Source organism: Pholcus phalangioides, unplaced genomic scaffold (genome assembly GCF_987345545.1).
Source record: "Pholcus phalangioides strain wild (caught in Gottingen) unplaced genomic scaffold, Ppha-v1.0 ptg000014l_1, whole genome shotgun sequence".
NCBI lineage: Eukaryota > Metazoa > Arthropoda > Arachnida > Araneae > Pholcidae > Pholcus > Pholcus phalangioides.
Genome location: NW_028301607.1, coordinates 7,497,359 through 7,517,001, shown reverse-complemented (window position 1 = coordinate 7,517,001; position 19,643 = coordinate 7,497,359). Strand labels below are relative to the sequence as shown.

General features: G+C 41.1%; 1 protein-coding gene across 1 annotated transcript in view; it reads right to left on the bottom strand.

The window, feature by feature from the left end:
* Nucleotides 1-19,643, bottom strand: part of LOC149078065 (nose resistant to fluoxetine protein 6-like) — a 43,027-nt gene that overhangs the window by 2,136 nt on the left and 21,248 nt on the right. Inside the window, exons 5-14 of the mRNA XM_089241655.1 lie at nt 18,978-19,063; nt 18,714-18,884; nt 16,414-16,507; nt 13,229-13,309; nt 10,114-10,279; nt 8,368-8,447; nt 6,678-6,800; nt 3,304-3,424; nt 1,179-1,368; nt 200-342 (exon numbers count right to left, since the gene is read on the bottom strand). Coding sequence (XP_089097781.1) covers nt 200-342; nt 1,179-1,368; nt 3,304-3,424; nt 6,678-6,800; nt 8,368-8,447; nt 10,114-10,279; nt 13,229-13,309; nt 16,414-16,507; nt 18,714-18,884; nt 18,978-19,063 — 1,255 coding nt within the window. The remainder of the gene's footprint in view (nt 1-199; nt 343-1,178; nt 1,369-3,303; nt 3,425-6,677; nt 6,801-8,367; nt 8,448-10,113; nt 10,280-13,228; nt 13,310-16,413; nt 16,508-18,713; nt 18,885-18,977; nt 19,064-19,643) is intronic.

The following is a 19,643-nucleotide window of genomic DNA, read 5'->3' as shown; positions in this document are numbered from 1 at the left end:
CAGGAGTTCGAGGCTCAGGGCGCGCTCCCGGTGTCCCCGCGGTTAGATCCGTCTCCGCTCCTCTCTTTCATTACGGGGCTGCCCCCTAGTTTGATCAGAAAGATGGTTTAAAAAAACGTAATCATGTGTCAAAAGTAAAAGAAAAATCCAAGTAAAATATTAATGTTCATTTCCAAATGATGTAATGCGAGTTACTTACAACTTGGAAATGATCGGCGTTGATTTGAGTCTTCTGGAAAGCACTTATCAAGATTATCACGACTGGATTGAAGAGCAAGGCCATGAACATCAAGCGGCAAATCCCTGGAAAAACTCGCCAACCTAAAACGCTGTTGACCATACCTTTGACACAAGATACAATTTCAGGGTTAGATCAAAATACACACACAAAATTCATTAAGCAAATAATTGAGGTTTTTCATATCGAGAATTTCGTGTAACTAATTTGTCTTACACAGTTAACGCTCGATATAACGACTCTTTTTCGTTCCGTCGAAAACGGACGTTATATTGGGAGGGTCGTCGTATCGAAAGAAAAACATATAGGATAGTCGTTATATGAAAACGTATGGGAATTATCCTACCGGTCGTTGTAATGGAATGGTCACTATAACGTGGATGGGTGTTATAACGAGCGTCGACTGTATAAGGCACCGTGACGCGTATGATACAGGGCGTGTCATAAATTCGCAAATAGTTTAGAAATTCATAAAAACTGAAGGAATTGGTATTTATATTTGAATGCGGTTTACGGTAAAGTTTTTCTTTTAAAGGAAAAAAAAAATAATTCAAGGTTTTGTCGATAGGAGGCGCTGCACGAAAGCAAATCACTAGATATATGCAAATCAGAATCGTATAAAACGCAGGTTCTACAATTAACAGCTCATTTCTCTGAATTTCCCTGTTGCTAGCACTCATATAATGTTTTCATTGTGATGTTGATTGACATTGGTCGTCATAAAGCACTATTGTTGAAGTTGTTTCACTTCAGCCACAAATAGCCGGCTGAAGCGTCACAAACGTTTCAGACGCAGAAGAGATTGAAGAAAGGTTCACAGGGCCAATCACTTTCATGCTGCGTCCTCTGTCGACAGAAATTTGTACTAAACAGCACCTCGATGTAAGATATTATTGATGGAAAAACAAGAGCACACACATTGTTTGTGGAACGAGCTTACCTCCCTTGCCCGTGCAGCAGATGTATCCCGTCCATGAAAGCGAAACAGACACCGCCGCCTTGCTGAAGGCAGCGTAAAGAGCTGCTCCGAGCGGATTGGACACGTATTCGCCCATGCGCCAGTGATGCACCGAAAGCAGAACAGCGAGAAAACCGAGAGCCAGGACCGTCCATACCAGAAGACTCGTTTTCTATACAATTCAAGGAAATAAACGATGACAATATGATTCATTCATTCATTCATTCAGCTTACATAAACAGAACAAGTGTTGATATTGGAGGTGCATAATTTTCTAGGTGGCGCTTTTTCTTCGAACAATTTTCAGGAATGGCATCTTGATCACGATTATAAAGCAACATTATTTTTTTTAGGTCGCTATTGCATTAGATATAATTGTTAATTGATCGCTACTGACATTTCAATGCCAGAACCCATATCAAGTGTGATCAACCGTTTACGAAAGGGGCCACTTCATTGGTCTGAAAACAGATCACCGGCCATTTAATTAAGTGATTTGAGACTGCGCCGCCAGTCACTTGAATGATCTGTAAATACAGGGTGTTCTCTGTTAATGGACCGACAAACTCAGAGGGTTGTTAGTAGACATCAAGAGGAACAAAAATTTGCAGTGGAACATGGTGTCGCAAACTACGTTGAGAGGGTGAAAATCGCATGCAGGTTCTGAGTCCAGAGGAGACGAAAGGTAGATGCCACCAGTTGATCAATGCACGCGTTCGTGGGTTCACTCACTACATCTGACGTAAGCAGCGTCGCAAAACGCATGCGCTGGGGTAGGATCATGCGCTGCGGACGACGTAAATTAGCACCATTGTGGTATTAAGTTAGTTTTGTCTGTTTCAATAAGTATTGTGATGGCTGAATACACGAACGAGGAATACGCCGATATGCATCTGATTTACGGTCGAGCAGATGGCAATGGACGCTTAACACAGCGGATGTACCAACAGCAATATCCGATGAGGCGTGTTTGCTCCATACTACTTTCGCTTCCCCGTTCGCCGGATCTGAATCCGTGTGACTTTTTCTTATGGAGTCACCTTAAATTATTCGTTTATGTGACGCCTGTGGATCTCGTAGCGCGGATTGTCGTCGCTGCGGCAGACATCAATAGCATACCCGGTATCTTCGAGCGCGTCCGGAAATCGTTAATTACGTCGTTGTAGACCGCGCAATGACGTCAACGGTTGCCACTTCCAACAGCTCTTGTAATAATTAATCAAATAAATCTTTTTGTAGTTGTTATTGTACTTTTTGTCGTTCCAGCGCGACGTCGAAACCTGCATGCGTATTTCGCAATTTTCACCCTCTTAACCGTGGTTTGCGATCCGATGTTCCATTGCAATTGCTGTTCCTACTAACAACCCTCTGAGTTTGTCGTTCCATTATTAACAGAACACCCTGTGACACAACCTCGGGCCGCTTAAGTGAACTGGAACTGTGCCGCGGGTTACTTGGGATATCTGAAAATGCGCCGTTGGGTAATTCAGTAATCTAGTAGAGGGCCGCAAAGTGACTGGCCGCTTGAAGGAACTGTGCCGGGGGTACTTAAGTGATTCGGAAATGTGATGTGAGACACTCTTAGGTGATTTGGAACAGCGTCTCAGGTTACTTAAGTAATTTGTAAATATGCCGCGTGCGGCTTAAGTGATGTCGAAATGGGCCGAATCACTTAAGTCATCTGTAAATAAGCCACGCGTCGCTTGATGCGTCTGAAACCGTGTCGCGGATCATTTAAGTGATCAAGAAATGTGCTGCGGGTCACTTCAGTGATATGTCGCGGGGTACTTAAGCGATATGGACCAGCATTGTAGGTCATTTAAGTGATACGGAACAGCATCGTGAGTCGTTTAGGTGATGTGGAACTACACCGCGAATCACTTAAGTGATGTGGAACTGTATCGCTGGTCACTCGTGTGTGATTTTGAACTGCACCGCTGGTCACCTAAGACATCTGTTTATGCACCACAAAATTCATTTTTACAAGTTTAAGTTTGAGCTCGTGGGCCACAACAGATGACTCCAAGGACCACATGGATCCACGGGCCATGAGCTGAGCATTCACGTGTCTTACCTACATAGAAATTATTTTGCCACTGAAACTTACCTTAGATATGTTCATGTAAGGCTTTTTGACAACGAGGTACCCGACGATGATACCAGAACAGTACGTGCATAAGTGCGTATACACCCTGTTTGAGAAATGGCTCGAGTAATAGGCTCGATCCCTATAAGTTGATAATCAATATTATATATCATTATAATTTTCATATATCACATAATTTTATGTCTAAAAGAGAATGACTGGGAACTCAGTCATGGTATGCAAATGTGCGTGTGCAGGTTCGCGTCCGGAAAATGCACCTCTGTGCGTCTGTAAATATACCCCGGGCCACTTATTCATCTGGAAACAAGCCGCGGGTTACTAGAGATATCTGAAAATGCGCGCGAGTCGCTTAAGTGGTCCGTAAATATGTCGCGGGCCGCTTGAAGGAACTGGAACTGCGACACTCTTCAGTGATTTTGAACAGTGCTGCAGTTTACTTAAGTGATTTGTATGTATGGCTCGTGCGGTGGAGACGTGGAAATGGCCGCGGGTCACTTAAGTAGCATGCTAATGCATCGCGGGTCACTTTAGTCCAGTGGAAATGTACCGCGCGTCACTTATGCGATCTTGTAAATTTGCCGCGGGCCGCTTGATGCATATACATAGAACTGTGCGTCGCAGATCACTAGAGTGAACAGGGAATGTGCCACGCGTTACTTTAGTGATCAAGGAATTACTGTACGTTGAAAATATTAAAATTACGATAACCCATAGTATTATCACGAAGAAACGATTCACGCTGAAATAACATGAAGTTGTGCAAGGGGTGGAGCCTATCAGAGCAATAGCTGAACAACATTTACAGTAAAATAAGGGATATGATGATATAGACAGTGAAAATAGCAGCAATATCCAGTGTCATGCTCTAAATATTCGTCAGCTATACAGGGTGTGCCCCTGTGAGCGATGATGCGGTCTTTATATCATCAACCGTCATCAACGTAAGGGGTATGATTCCAGTTTGAATAATGCTCAAGAAAGCATTCAAAAATTAGATTGCGCCAGTCTCGATAGCGGAAATACAGTGTGTCCCAAAATAATAAATCTAAATTTTTTTTTATAGGTCTCCTTATATTTTAACTTCCAATTAGAAAAAAGCTTGTGCCGTGTACGTGAGGACTACATTCGCTGAGATGTCCTTTCCCACCTTATGTCCGTTTTTTGAATTCGAATATCTCGGAGAATAGTGCACTTCAGAAACTTTTATTTTTTATGTTATTGTTGGCCCTCGGGAGAGACAGCAACATCTTTCTAAATGGAAGTTAGTTGACGAGGGGACCGTTTAAAAATTTAGATCCTTTATCTTGTCACGCACTGTATTTCCCCTCTACAAAAGTGGTGACTTTTGAAAGCCTCTTGAGTATTTTTTAAACTGAAACTATATACCTATACGACGTACGGTTAATGAGATGAAGCACTTATAGGACACCCTGTATGTTTATGAAATAATTAACACCGACTGGTTATCTTTGAAAACAAGCAGAACAGCGATTGAACATGTTTTTGAAGTGCCAAGAACGAATGAATATCTATTTCAAAAGAGTTTTTACCCTTTAGAGCCCTCCCAAATTAATGAATAAATTTCAATTGAAACCTCAGGTGACAAATAATCCCTTCAATAAAATCCAAGCGTACGATTATGTAGAAAGTATTTTAAATTATGTACGTGTTTATTATTATGTTTATTATTAAAATATGTACGTGTTCAACATTACTATACAAAATTGAATGTTTTTGTGAATGATATATTTGTACCTCTCACTGTTATGTGTATGTACGGGGATTATGAGAATGTTTTTTTTCTTCTTAAAAACGTGTTTCTAAGGCACAAGTTATGGAATTGATAATTGTTATTAGAGCCCGGATTCTATGCACTTGAAATGTGACAAAATATGCACTAAAACGCTCAAATATTCAATAAAACCTTCAAATATTCAATAAAACGCTCAAATGGATACCAAAAAAAAACAAAAAAACACAGCTGAAATGTGCAATAAAAACCCTCAAATATTCATCAAAATGCTCAAATATTCAATAAAACGTTCAAATATTCAATAAAACATTCAAATATTCAATAAAACGTTCAAATGGATACCAAAAAACCGCTGAATCTATCTTATCTTATCTTCTATATATATAAAATTGATTTTCTGTGTGTCTGTGTGTCTGTGTGTGTGTATGTTCTCTATACAAATCTACAATTTTAGATCGATCGTCGCCAAATTTTGCATATATACCAAATGGGACCCGACTTGAACGATAGGCTACTTTAAAATTTCGTCAGACCAGGGCAAGTGCCCCAAATGGGCAAAAAACTGTCCGGCAACAATGGTTTTTGGGCCTCAACAATCACTTTCCGAACGTTTACTTTGGTTACCGTGGTTCCCTAGCAATGCGTTTCAGACGTGTATATGCCTTTACAACGGTTTGTCACTTCTTTAATCCTGTTAGTATATGTATAACAGTTTATGCCTTTATAATGGTTTGCCATATTTTCAATATACTCTCAGTAATGAGACTTTTTGAATAGACGTCATAATCATCACCATCATCGCTTTGAGGGTCAGGAAAAGGGTGATCCTCACAGAAATCACTATTAAAATTGCCGATTTAACTGCATAAATACGGAAATTTAGTGGTGGGGGGGGGGGGTTTCCTGCCACATCAATAATTTTAAAAATTAAATTTAATTCTCGATTTTTGAAATATTGAATTCACTTGGAGATACGAAGCCCAGAAAATTAAAAATATGAATAACTTGCCGGATCTACTTTTGAGTTTGATATCCATGTAATAACATTGATTTCACCTTTTTATTTATATCTTCTCAAGCATGAAAATTAATGTCTCCGTATTGTCTTTTGATATTTATTTGCATAAATTCATATAGTTTAGGATGTTTTTAAAATTAGTTATGGGCCCCGTAAAGTGCATCGAAAAAATTCCTTTAATAATTAATTTAAAATTAATTTAGCATTTTTGGAAGCTCAAACAGGCAGAAATAGATAACTTGAAGTTCAGGGGGGAGGGAATCGAAATACCTAACACCCATAAAAAAAAGGGGGGGGGACTATTCATTTCTACGTTTCTTTAGATTTGTTTATTTCATGAGTCGCGCAGGACGTCGCCATATTGGTTAACTTGGACACGGTTTGTTTGTCCCTCAAGAAAAAGAGAGGGAGATATCACGTGATCCAAAAAAGCCTCATTGAAGAAAACCCGGGCAGCGCCGGGTATTATAGCTAGTGTGCAATAAAAACGCTCAAATATTCATTAAAACGTAATTTAACAGCAGATACACACCCAGCCATACCGCAAAATTCATCCGTTCCATCGTATACAAATATTAAAACAACAGCTGTATATAAACTCACGTTGGATGAATGTAAGCGGTCAACGCTGTCGGCGGCAAGTCGTAGTACACATTAGTCAATGCGACGGCCAATAGACTTGCTCCGATGACTCCGAAACACAAGATCAATCCTAGTTTCGGTTTCCTAATCAGGAAAAAAAAAATATATATATGATGTAATAAATCACATTTTTCCCGGAGGCATTTTCTCCTGGAATCCATCTTAAAAACTCCCTGAATGTTCAACTTTAAGTGCTGCCCTCTGATGAAAGCTCCCCCCCACTCCTAAAGTCCATATTCACCATATCCCTAACTCCCACAATCCTTTAAATCAGGGCCCTAGACCACTAGACTACAAAAGCAACGAAAATATCTCAATGTGAACTTTGACTTGAGTTAGGTCCGACCGTCCGTGAACGGTCCCGTTCAGTGCACACGAGCTCCAAGGAAAGATTGAGATATCCGTTGCCTCTGTAGTCTAGTGATCTAGGGTGTTCACCCGGCACGTGAAAAGACGTGGTATCTTCGCATCAGCCGGCTGTTGAAAACCGTTGCATGGATAGCGAAGAGTGAGATCACTCTCATATGCAATGCTGCTCAATCACTGAGCGAGACACATCATGGGAAGCATGTGCGGAAAAACAAACTTCTAATTTTTCTCTGCTTTTCTAACATAAACTGCGTTCATCTGAAAACACCACGTCTAACCAGCACCTCCTAGAGATAGAGGACCTCCGCACGTGTTGCCATGAACGTCATTCAGACTGAATGACGTTCATGGCAACCTAACAAGTTTGCCACATTTTGAAACACAGCATCCTATTTCGCTTCTTCTTGTTTTGGCGTGAAATTTTCCTGATTGGCTCACAAATACCGCATTGTGATTGGACGTGAGGCATAGAAATCGCCAATTTTGAGCCCGATCATTTCTTTTTTACACAACGATGATACTGGCACGAGCAGGGAGTGCGGAGGAGGAGGAGGTGATCTCTAGGTGATCTTTAGGAGGTGCTAAGAAGACCTCCGCACGCTGCTTGTGACGTCAGTAAGCTGTCCATTTTCCTTCAGAATATTCAGGGAAAAAAATTCCCTGCTTATCCACCCTCTTTGTGAGGAAAAGAAATGATCGGGCTCAGAATTGGCGATTTCTATGCCCCACATCCAATCACTATGCGGTATTTGCGAGCCAATCAAGAAGATTCTACGCCAAAGTAAGAAGAAACGAAATAGGTGTTTCAAAATGGCGTGTGCAGTGGCCTTCAGTCTCCATTATGAGGTGCTGGTCTAACACCATCCGGTCAAAGCAAAGTTAACTCTCATGGCAACACACCAGGTTCCCTATCTCTCTGATCACTTATTCGCGTTTAAATGGAGCTGGAAGCGAACTTTCTGATGAAGATTAATACTGGGAGTTTTAAATTTTCATTTAAAAAAGCATCTCTTTTGTTCTGAATGCTCAAAATATCAAAGTCTTTCTCATTCATTGACTCGCTCATATTCTCATTCACATTATCACTCACTCGCATCCTCATTCATTGACACGGATTCTAATTCATTGACTCATTCGCATTCTCATTCATTCACTCACCCACTCGTTCATTCACTCACTTAATTGCATGGCGGTGAATTTCCTATAAACCTTCCCGGTATACACATCATGTAATTTTTTAGAATAAACGCAACTCGAAGTGAACAGAACTTGTAACGTTTACCTCTTCAAAGGTATCAGCACCAACAAACCCAGCACGTGCAATTGGGCGTCGACGGCGAAAAACCACGTGTTATCCAAACACTACGGAGTAAAAACAGGAAAACAATTGGCGTATTGTCATATTCAATGAAATACAGGGTGTCCCATAAATTCGCAAATAGTTTAAAAACTCATAAAAATTGCGTGCAGGAGTTAGTATATTTGAGTGAGGTTTTTGCAGAAAAAATGTTCTCACGATAATATGGATTTTTTTTTTTTTTGGAACAGGAAAAGAGGAAATTTAGTCGAAATTTCTCGACAGAGGGCGCTGCCCGCCAGTCCGACAGTAGTGATTGGCCCTGAACTTTCCTTCAATCTCTTCTCTCTGTCCGAAACGCTCGTAAAGATTCAATCGGTGATTCGTGGCTGAGGTGGAAAAAACTTCAGCGATGGTGCTTTATCTGTCATAACAATGAAAACCTTATGTAAGTAACAAGAAAACCTCAAAAATGAACTATTTACCGTACACCCTGAATTTTATAGGACTGATTTGCATATTTGCAATGATTTGCTGTCGTGCGTCGCCTTCTATCGACAAAACTTTGAACTAATTTTCTTTTTCCTGTACAGAAATAATCCACCTTCGTGAGAATAACTGTTTTCAAATATACCGATTCCTTCAATCCTTATGCATTTTTGAACTGTTTACGAATTCAGTGAGAATACCAGGTACAATGTAAATATCTGTCTATAACAAGGGTGCTTTTGGAAAGTGCTTACCACTTCATTGGTATGAGAGGACCGTGGGTCACTCATGTCCCCTTGAATGATTTGAAACTGTGCTGCGGGTCATTGAAAGGATCTACTAATATGCCGAGGGTCACTTAAATGATCTATTCATATGCTGCGGGTCACATAAATTACCTGGGAATGTGACGCGTGCCACCTAAGTGATGTGAAACTGCACCGCGGTTCACGTCAGTGAAGTTGAAATATGCTGTGGTGCGCTTGAATGATTTGGAACTGTGCTGCGGATCATTGAAAGGATCTACTAATATGCCGAGGATCACTGAAAGGATCTACTAATATGCCGAGGATCACTTTTAAATGATCTACTAATATGCTGAAGGTCACTTAAATGATCTATTCATATGCTGCGGGTCACTGAACGGCACATTCCTAAATAATTTAAAAGTCATCTGAGAATGTGCCGTGGGCAACCTAAGTGATGTGAAACTGCACCGCGGTTCACTTCAGTGATGTGGAAATATGCTGCGGGTGGATTGAGTGATCTGGGACTGTGCCGCGGTCCGCTTGAATAATCTGTAAGTGTGCTGCGGGTTCCTCTAATGATCTAATAATAGGCTGAGGCGTCACTTAAACGATCTATTAATATTCTGTGGCCATTGAAGTTATCTGGGAATATGCCGTGGACTACCTAAGTGATGTTGAACCCCCTCGCGGGGCACATAAGTGATCTGTAAATGTGCAGCAGTCACGTAAGTGCTCTGGGACTGTGCCGCGTGCCGCTCAATCGATTTGTAAAAAAAGACCGCGGACCACTTAAGTTACGTGGGACTGCATCGCATGTCATTTAAATGATTTGATAATGTGGAACTTATTTCATTTCTACAAATTCAGGTCTGAGGTCACGGGCCACATCAGGTGACTCCGAGGGCCACATTTGGCCCAAAGGCCACTGGTTGAGCATGTGTATGATCTATAATATTATCATCAATAATAATTCTAGAATAAAGCTGATACTCACAGATGTTTCAGGGTCGATGAAGTTGTTTACGTAGAAGACATTCGCCCACCACGAATCTCTACATTTGGTGTACATCGGAAGAACGTAATCGGCCCACGTGGGACCGGAGCCGAATATGGGTGTCAACATCACCATCGCTATTGCCATTATATAAGCCGGCGTGTACCTGTAGAAATTCCATATAACAGAAATTTACTGAAATCCCGGGCCCCGGTATTTTACGCAGTGTGGGTACCAGGTGTTTCAGAAATAACTCCCTTAACTTGGAAACAGTGATAGATAGAAAGACTAATTTCCTCATTTCATACCGTGCACCGCCCAGGCCCTATCGGCAATTGCCAATTTTAGCTATTGCCCCTGATGAAGGGCTGGGTGGCGTCGAGTGCTTTATATTGCAAAAAAGGGTAAAGATATTGCATTCACCGGACTGCTATATCCAATGGCTGCAGGTGAAATGAACTTCTTCAGTGACGTCAGGAGCTTCGCGCGGAGGCCATCGATATAGATGGCGTTGGCTCTGTCCCTTCCGGGTTCTTTACCCGTGTGGGTTTGGCCATGCTGGCAAGAAAAAGTATGGCATGTGGGAGGGATCGAACCCACCATCTTCGCGTTATCAGTGCGATGCTACAATCGAATGTGAGCTAATGATCCATTAGTTGGGCCACATCTCCTCTCTTGGCTTGTTGGCTCTAGTGAGCCCTCTCCCGTGTCAGGTCCTTTATCACATCTACTCTTCTCAGCTTGGTGGCTTGGGTTGAACCCTCTGTTTCGCTGTGGCGAGCCGAGGTGCTGTGCCACGTCTCCTCTCTCGAGATAAAAAGATGAACAATATGGTACGTTTGATGGGAAGAGACCTGGAGATTCAAATACACCGGCTTAAAAAAATATTAACAATTTTAGCTCACAGATGGCGTCACAGTCGTTTCATTTCACGACTTCTTTAGTGGGTGCCAGTTGAAGGTCATTGTTTACATTACGAGTCCTAAAACGTAAAGGCGACTCGACATAGAATACTCTACTATATACTCTACTATACACTCTACTCGTGTGGGACCTTTTTTTGGCACACCCTACTTTCTCCCGATTCCAAAAAACAAAGAAAACAACGTTTTTTGTTTTTCATCTGGAATCTGGCGCCTTTCCTACAGTTGCGCACCTTGTCGCGGCACGGGTCCCGAAAGTCGCCCGACTCAAACACTGTATCATCTCGAACAATTCGTCAGTAAGGCATTGCATCCACTGCAGTAGAGGCATTGCGGTTCCGGGTACGAACACCACCGTCGCCATAGTGGTGGTCGGCTGAAGTTGGTTTTCTGTGGTTCCCAACTTCAAAGAGCGAATGCGAGCCGATCTTCCCGTTAAAAAGTCTCTCCACAGACAGCAACAGACCTACAAAGTGTACAAATGTAATTCAATCATAACACATCACTCACTTCGCTTCTAGATGTCAGCACTGAAAAATCAAACACAATACTACACACGCACTCAGACTGTTAGATGCACACGCACAGTTACACTTCCTGCACAACTCACGAGGTAGTAAATCGCCCATAGATGGTGATAGACCTGAGTTGTGCTCGGTTTGAAAGAAAAGACAAAGTAGAGGCATTGGCCGTTGTGGTGGTCGGCTGAAGTTAGTTTGCTGTGGTTCCCAACGTGGAGGCACGAATGCGAGTCGATCTCCCGTTAAAAAGTCTCGCCAGAGAAAGCAACGGGCCTATAACGGTCAAAAATAAATCTACAATCATTACACTTCACGCATAGTTAGAAAAATTCGTGACAGATGGCAGCAGTATACACAACAATCATTACACGGAAACAAAACTTCACTTACTCACTATTACGAGGGAAAATTATCATTTTCTCTCTTCTTATGGAACCAATCCAATACAGCTACTATATATAGACATGTAATCAGACATTGGCGATTAAGCAAAGGAATTTGGCAAATGCCGGGCCGTCTTAAGTCAGTTTGGCCAGGTACCCGCGGCCACTTTGCGGATTGACCCTCTAAAGTTCGAATCATTACTGAAAATCGGACTTTGGCCACTCTCGGCCACATCGTGAATTGGCCGCGCTTAGAGGCTTTGGAAGTAACATATACAAGTACTACATGTCAAACACCGGGGGATATGGTCTGGACATATCAAGAAAAATTTTTATGCTTTTAAGTCTAAAATTATGGATGTTATTATAATTGGAGATTTCACGAAGATGTTCATAGTCAGAGTTGTGTGGAGAACAGTTTCTGGAGAGCCTCTTGTACCATCTCTGCGTAATGCCTATTTCTGATGAACCGGCGGGGGAGGGGGGGGGGAGGGACCTGGTAAAACTTCGAAGTGTTTTGGAAAGTTCAAGATCAATAACATTAGGAATGTCCAGGCAGGAGCTGCGTAATGTAGGACGTATGCTCACAGGTTATACATTAATATAATTTCCAGAAATACCATTTTTTCAATTGCTAAGAAAACTTTTTCCCCTCTTTCTTTTCTTTGGGCAAATTATGGATGTTAATGCTCTAACCAGAGTGGAGAACATCACTTTGGGAAACGTTTATCGAGCAAAAAAAAAAGAGTTTACTATTATGAATTTCGTGCAATGCTTTGCAGGTTTGCTTTTCTTACTTTTACTGAATGCTTTTACCAATAGACGGCAGCACATCTGTTATGAATTTTTATGGGAGAACTTGAAAAAAGAGAATTTTTTGAGAAATTTTGCTCGTTGATATTACCATCCCTGGCCTCAGATAATTTCGCAAGAAAATCTGCCGCTGTTACTTCCATGACTTCCACAGTAGGTTTCGAAATCAGTCGCGTGACCTGTGCGTTTAAAGAGGTTTCGTGTTCGTGTGTTGAAAACAAAAATTGTTTTTGTCTCAAATCGGGAATTTTTTTTCCCCTACATTAACCGAAATTTCGTGAATTGGAATTATTTTTCATCTTGCCGCAGGTCACACAAATCACCGGCTGTTGGCCAGCCCTGGGATAAACGAACCGCAACAACTTGTTTCATCTTTCTATCTATTACCGTTTCCAAGTTAAGTCATTCCAGAGTCTGTAGTGAAACACCCTGTATGTAAATGAAAATCTTAAACAGGAAATCTCCATCAACGTACCTCAAAAAGCGGTAAAATATGTATTTCCAAACACAAATAGCTTCGTCGGTTTTAATGACTCTGTACGAACTGATGAGCCCACTGAAAAGAAAGAAAAGAATACATTGAAAAGAAAAATGGAAACCAATCTACGAACCCACAAGAATAATTTTTTGATAGTGGCAACACTAAACTGAGAATGCCATGCAACGGAGTCCGAAGACGTATTTTATACCGCAGGAGAGGGAAGGGGGGCAAATTAAAATATTCCTAATACAATAAAAGAAGAGTTTCCACGAACAGGTTTGCCGCTCCAAGTGATGTCTCTGACATCGTTGGAAAAAAAAACCAGGCATGATGGGAAACAGCGATTGGCTATAACGATAAGATGGCCAACGAATCAGCCTGGTATTTCAAGGAGCCCCACCACATGTTATCTACATACTTACCCTGCTACACAACGAACGGAATTTAAATTTCCACTGTCGAGAATAGCAATGAGCAAGGTTGTTCTAACGTAGTCGATAACGACGTTTTCCCAAACAGACGCAGTGATGGGGATGCAAACTGATTGCCTTAGAGATTGTGCAGACACCATAGACACCAACAGGGTTACGGGACATCTCCATTACCTTATAAACCAATCGCATGATGGTAAAATTCTTCAACTTTCTCATCAGAAAGAACGCTCATGAATATCCGGGCACATGCAGCACAAACTGCATCTGATTTCGCGTGGATTGGAAAGCGCTCTGCCATTCCCCCATCCTACTATTCGACTGTAATAATAAATGAGAACTTTTCTCGCTTTTGGCAACTTTTTTTGGCTGCATGCGACGATGCCGCGCATTTTGGACACGAATTCTTGAGGAAATATACTCTCGGCATATAACCATTGTACTCGTAAATTTTGGAGATTACCATCAAAAGAAAATTGGTTAAGTGGATAGACGAGAAGGATGTATTGTAGGAAAACCAGCATGGGTTCTGGAAGGATAAGTCATGCAATCAACCTTCTTTGCTTCTTGATCACGTGATTAAGGTTTTGGGTGAAGGCAGAAACGTCGACATTGTTTATCTTGATTTCCAGAAAGAATTCGATCGTGTCTAACATCATAAACTCTTCACGTGTTTGCATGAGATGGACATTTCAGGAAACTTGTTGAACTGGATAGAATCGTAGTTAAGAAAAAGGTTACAGTGGGTTTGGTGAACGGGGAGTTTTTTGATTGGACAGCTGTGAAGAGCGGAGTTCCTCAAGGAAGTGTCCTTGGGCTCATAATTCTTCATTTCTCATCGATAAACTTGATCAGAGTATAGATGGGATTGTCAGCGAATTCGAAGATTACGTGAAACTAATGGGGGGGGGGTAGTCAGGAATCCAAGCGATTGAGAGATGCTCCAGAAGAACTTGAATATGATTGCACCAAGTGCTAATGAAGGGAGCATGACTTTTTAACGTTGACAAATGCATGGTTGCTCATTTTGGTTCGAACAACCTACGGTTCACTTAAGAGTTGAATGCTAAAACTATTCTGGATGCAAACTAGGACCCGATACGGGATTCTCATTGGTTGAAATTTCCTGAACAACGTCCAGCGGTGGTGAAAAAATCGATTATAGAGTACTCCGTTTCATTCTTAAAAAGGTGTCTTCGCGTTCTGGTAAAGTCATTCTTTGGCTCGATGGGGATATGATTGAAATTTTCAAAATTTTAAACGGAATGGATAGGATGGATTATAAGTGATTAATACACCGACAATCGACTACTTCGACAAGGGGTGAGGGGGCAGACTACTGTTTGGTGAGGGACAACTCTAGGTTGGTGTAGCAGGGGATCTTTCTCCAATAGGGTTGTAAAAAAATGGAATAACTTACCTACGCGGGTCGTTAATTCTAAGGCAACTGACACATTTAAAAAGAAATACGATGTTTTTACAATAGAATGAATCGATAATCAAGCTATCATCCATACTTGGACTAGATAACCACGATTATTTATGGGCAGTTTAATATCATAACTGCCCATAATAATTGTGTATAAACTCATAATTTTTAGTTGTTTTTTTAGTAATGATTGCTCTTATTTTGGGTTGTATTTTTCTATATTTCACATCCATATTTTTTATAGGTATCTTTTATGAGCCACCTCGTCGGGGAATTTGCCTGTTGTGGTCTTTGTATTTGTAAGTGGAAGTGCATTTAATCTGAAGAAGGGTAGGAATATAATTAACCAACCAGTCGTACATATAATACTTTTTGCATGGCATGTATAAATTTATTCCATAATTGTTAAAACAACATCCCTTTTATATACACAGTATATACAGTCGATGCTCGTTATAATGACTCTCCGTCTTCCTTTGAAAACGGATGTTATATCGAAAGGAAAAGATGTAAGGTACTCTTTATGAGGTGCTTCTACCACACTGGTAACTAAGTAAGGCACTCCTACCGGTCATTACAGTGAAATGGCCACTATGCTGTAACGTGGGGGCGTTATAACGAGCATCCACTATATATATACTGAGTGTCCCATAAACTCGCCGTTTGAAAATTCATAAAAATTGAAGTAATCGGTATATTCGAATGCAAAAAAGTTATTCTCACGGTGGGTGGTTTTTTTTCAAGGAACATGAAAAAATAGTTCAAATTTTTGCCTATAAGGGAGCAACGCACGAGATTTCCAGTGATTTGCTTTCGTGCAGCGAAAGCAAATCACTGGAAATGTGCAAATCATAGTGTCCTATAAAATGCAGGTTGTACGAGTAACATCTCATTTCTGAGTTTTCCTATTACTGGCGCTTACATAATGAAAGTTCTTTCATCATGATGCCAGCACCGCTGGATAGAGCTCTTTCTGTGAAGTTGTTCTTCTACCTCAGGCACGAGACGCCGGCTGAAGCTGTACGAATGTCACAGACCCAGAGCAGATTGAAGAAAGGTTCGGATATTTAATCAGATCGATATGTATGCCGTCTACCGAAAAATTTCAACTAAATTTCTTTTTTCTGTGCCGTAAGAACCTCTCCCTCCACCACTTCGTGAAAATACCTTTTGCGCGAATGGCATTCCCGTATACCAATTCCTTCAATTGTGAATTTTTAAACTATTTACGAATGCATGGAACACCCTGTATATATATATATATATATGCACAATAAATATGTATATTGCATTATGTGTGAATAAACTTGAAAGCGTACCTGACGAAAAACAGATTCTGTATCGCAGCGGGTGCGTTCGACACCACCTCGTAGAAATACATCTTCAGGAAGCTTATGGATTTAAACGTGCTTGCTGAAATTGAACAGAGTCAGAGAGAAAAAATCAGCTTTAACCCCTTTTCAGGCAACAAATTCGGATGATATACAGCTGAAGCACCAGCGCACAATCTCTAAGACCAGTATTACTGTTAACATATACAGTCGACTATTTTACATGAATTTTATTCCCCCCCCCCAACTTTTCCCGGATATAACGCTTAAATTTTTTTCCACAATTCCCGCTTACAACGTTTCCTAAAATGGACATACTTTTTTTTTGCCTTTTTTTTCGTGTAAAGAAACGAAAATGGTGATTATGTGTAAAAAATATCTTCTTTACAAAAACTTGCTATTACATGGTTGGTATGATGGTTAATACATTGTATGTCTCCCATGCGATGAAATACAGTCCGTACAACGCCTAGGCATGCTGAGTATCAAATTATCGGTCTGATCTTGGGGAAGATCACTCCACTCAGCAAGCAATGCTCTCCGAAGTTCCGGTACACATGTAGGAGCTGATTGACGGGCTGCAACTCGTCGGCCAAGCATGTCCCACACATGCTCTATCGGATTCAAGTCGGGTGAGAATGCTGGCCATTCCATACGGGTTATACCCTCAGATTCAAGGCATTCGTTTACGATGTTTGCTCGGTGAGGACGGGCTTTGTCATCCATAAACATAAATTCTGCGCCCATGGCACCCCTAAACAAACGTACATGTTGTTCCAAAATGATGTCCCGATAAATTTGGGCTTTCATGGTTCCGGTTTGAACATGCAGATCTGTTCTGCCAAATATCGGTCTTCATTCGGCGTTGTAACTCGGGGGCGACCTGTACTGTAACGTCTACTGACATTTCCGTTATCTTGGAATCGTTGCCAAAGCCTAGAGATGACACTTTGGGCAATTCCAAGTCCCTCGGATACTTCCATCTGAGTACGCCCACATTCCAGGCGGCCGATAATTCTACCACGTAAAAAATCATCCACATGCGTCCTCTGTGTCATAACTATTCGCTTATGGCACTGAGCGCCTTACAGAACTGTTGTGAACAATTTTACTTCTTTGCCTCCATTCCTTATATACCCCCCCCCCTCTTACACTCTCGTCATTGTGACGTACTGTCGGCATCACCTGGTGGCTTCCTGAAATTTGCATATCATTCTTGCAGATGTGTGTGATAATTCTACAGGTGAAATTTTGACTTTAGATTTCGATTTCCGTGTGATTCTGAATTATTCTTAATTTATGGACATGAGTGTATAATGCCTGCCAGCAGTTTATATTAAAATATTTTAAAAGTATTTTTAGTACTGGTAGAACAAAAACAGTTAGACGCAGGAAATTTCACAGTATTTAAAAATTGAAAAATTGCAAAATGCGTTTTTTGTAAAATTTGCGTGCACCAACATTTGTATCACATTTATCAGAGATTATGCATAGTATCCAAGCGTCGTTGGGAAATTTGATTAATCGTGCTATATGGTATACTATGCATGTTAATTTATACATGCATTGCATCATTATATCGGAGTCCGACTGTATTCATCACACATAGTAAACTCATTTGGAACTTATTCCATAGGTTATTCCTCCTTTTATTCTTTTTGCATTCCCGGCGCTTTGTCCAATCAACGTTTATCCGCGGCGCCCCAAAACACTTTAACAATGACTCTCTTCAAAAAACGGCACCCCCTGACAAAAATTGGCGGCGCACAGTTTGAGAACACTTGCACTAGGGCGTTATGCATAACCACAGAAAAATTTCCAAGGTGTTTATCAAATTTACTAGCTTCACTTGGTTCTTATGCATAATTGTCAGTGGTAATGAATTTACCAAGTATTTATCAAATTTACCAAAACATAGGCATTATGCATATTCGCCGGTAAAAGTGATAAATTTATCGAGCTTAAAAATGATGAACGGTTATTATGCATAATAATAAAAAGGTCATTATGTATAATAACCAATTTATCCCATTTACCGTAACACATATATTTTTTTTACTCGTCCAACCGTAGCGGGGGTGGAGTAATGCCAAGTTAAAGGGGGAAAAAATCGTTTCTTGTTCTCAGTGTTGCGAGTTGAGAGTTTTGGGACAAGGATGTCTTTCTTCGATCCACGCTGCACCCAGATGTCTCGCCCCTGTACGTAAAGAGGTCCAAACTTGTGTTTGGATATACGCGTACAAGAAATAAAAGAATATTTGAATCGGTGATGCACTCTTCACACTCACCCAAGACGTCATAATTAATGTAGTACAGGGTGTTCGCGCAGTTGATCCAAAAGAAAGAAAGGAATACGATGCCGTAGACGAACCTCGTCGTGTCATCCGGAGCCTCGTAGGTGAACAATTTCTCGATCGTCGAGGTAATCGAGAAACATCGCAGTGCCTGAACGACGGTTCCTTTCAAAAAAAAGAACGATAATTGTGATTAATTATCGGTGACATCATCGACATAATTACGACGGAGATCGGAAACTGGATGGTGATCATTACCATTTCCGTCATTGGTGCATTCCTTGGACCACATGCCAACGGCGGTCCCCAGAACGAGAAGGAAACCTACGACGCCGAAGGTGATCCTTGGAACAAAGATAAAAACATAGGACATGTTAACAGATTAACATGAATCTCAACATACATTGAACATTGAAGGACCGGACACACCCCGCTTCCAATCTGAAGGAGATATCGAAGCGTTCCCGAAAGATGGGTGCATCCGGAATTTTATTAAATATTCATATGTATATATATAAATTTGTATAACAGAATAACAAGTCCAATTACAGGAGTATAAATCAACGGAATAATTATGATAAATCATGGTCTAAGAATCGAAGTCTAAATTGATATTATAGCGTCCTTGCCACGTCTGGACTCGATATTCAAAGTTCCGTTGGTGGCGGTCCGTCCGCGTTCGTTATAGTCGTGTAGGCCGTACAACGACGAATCGATGTCGTGTTACATGTCCTGGTCCAAGTGTCCAAGTCAGCCGATGTTCGGACACCCAGGTGTTTTAGCTCATTCTAGGCGCACATTCCTGTTCCATAAGTATTCTACATCTTAATTCTCCTGGGCAATTAGGAGATTTTCATCATTCCCGAAGCTACCTCGGCTGACTAGCTGGATTACGGGTGGCATTGATTCACCACGTTCACATGT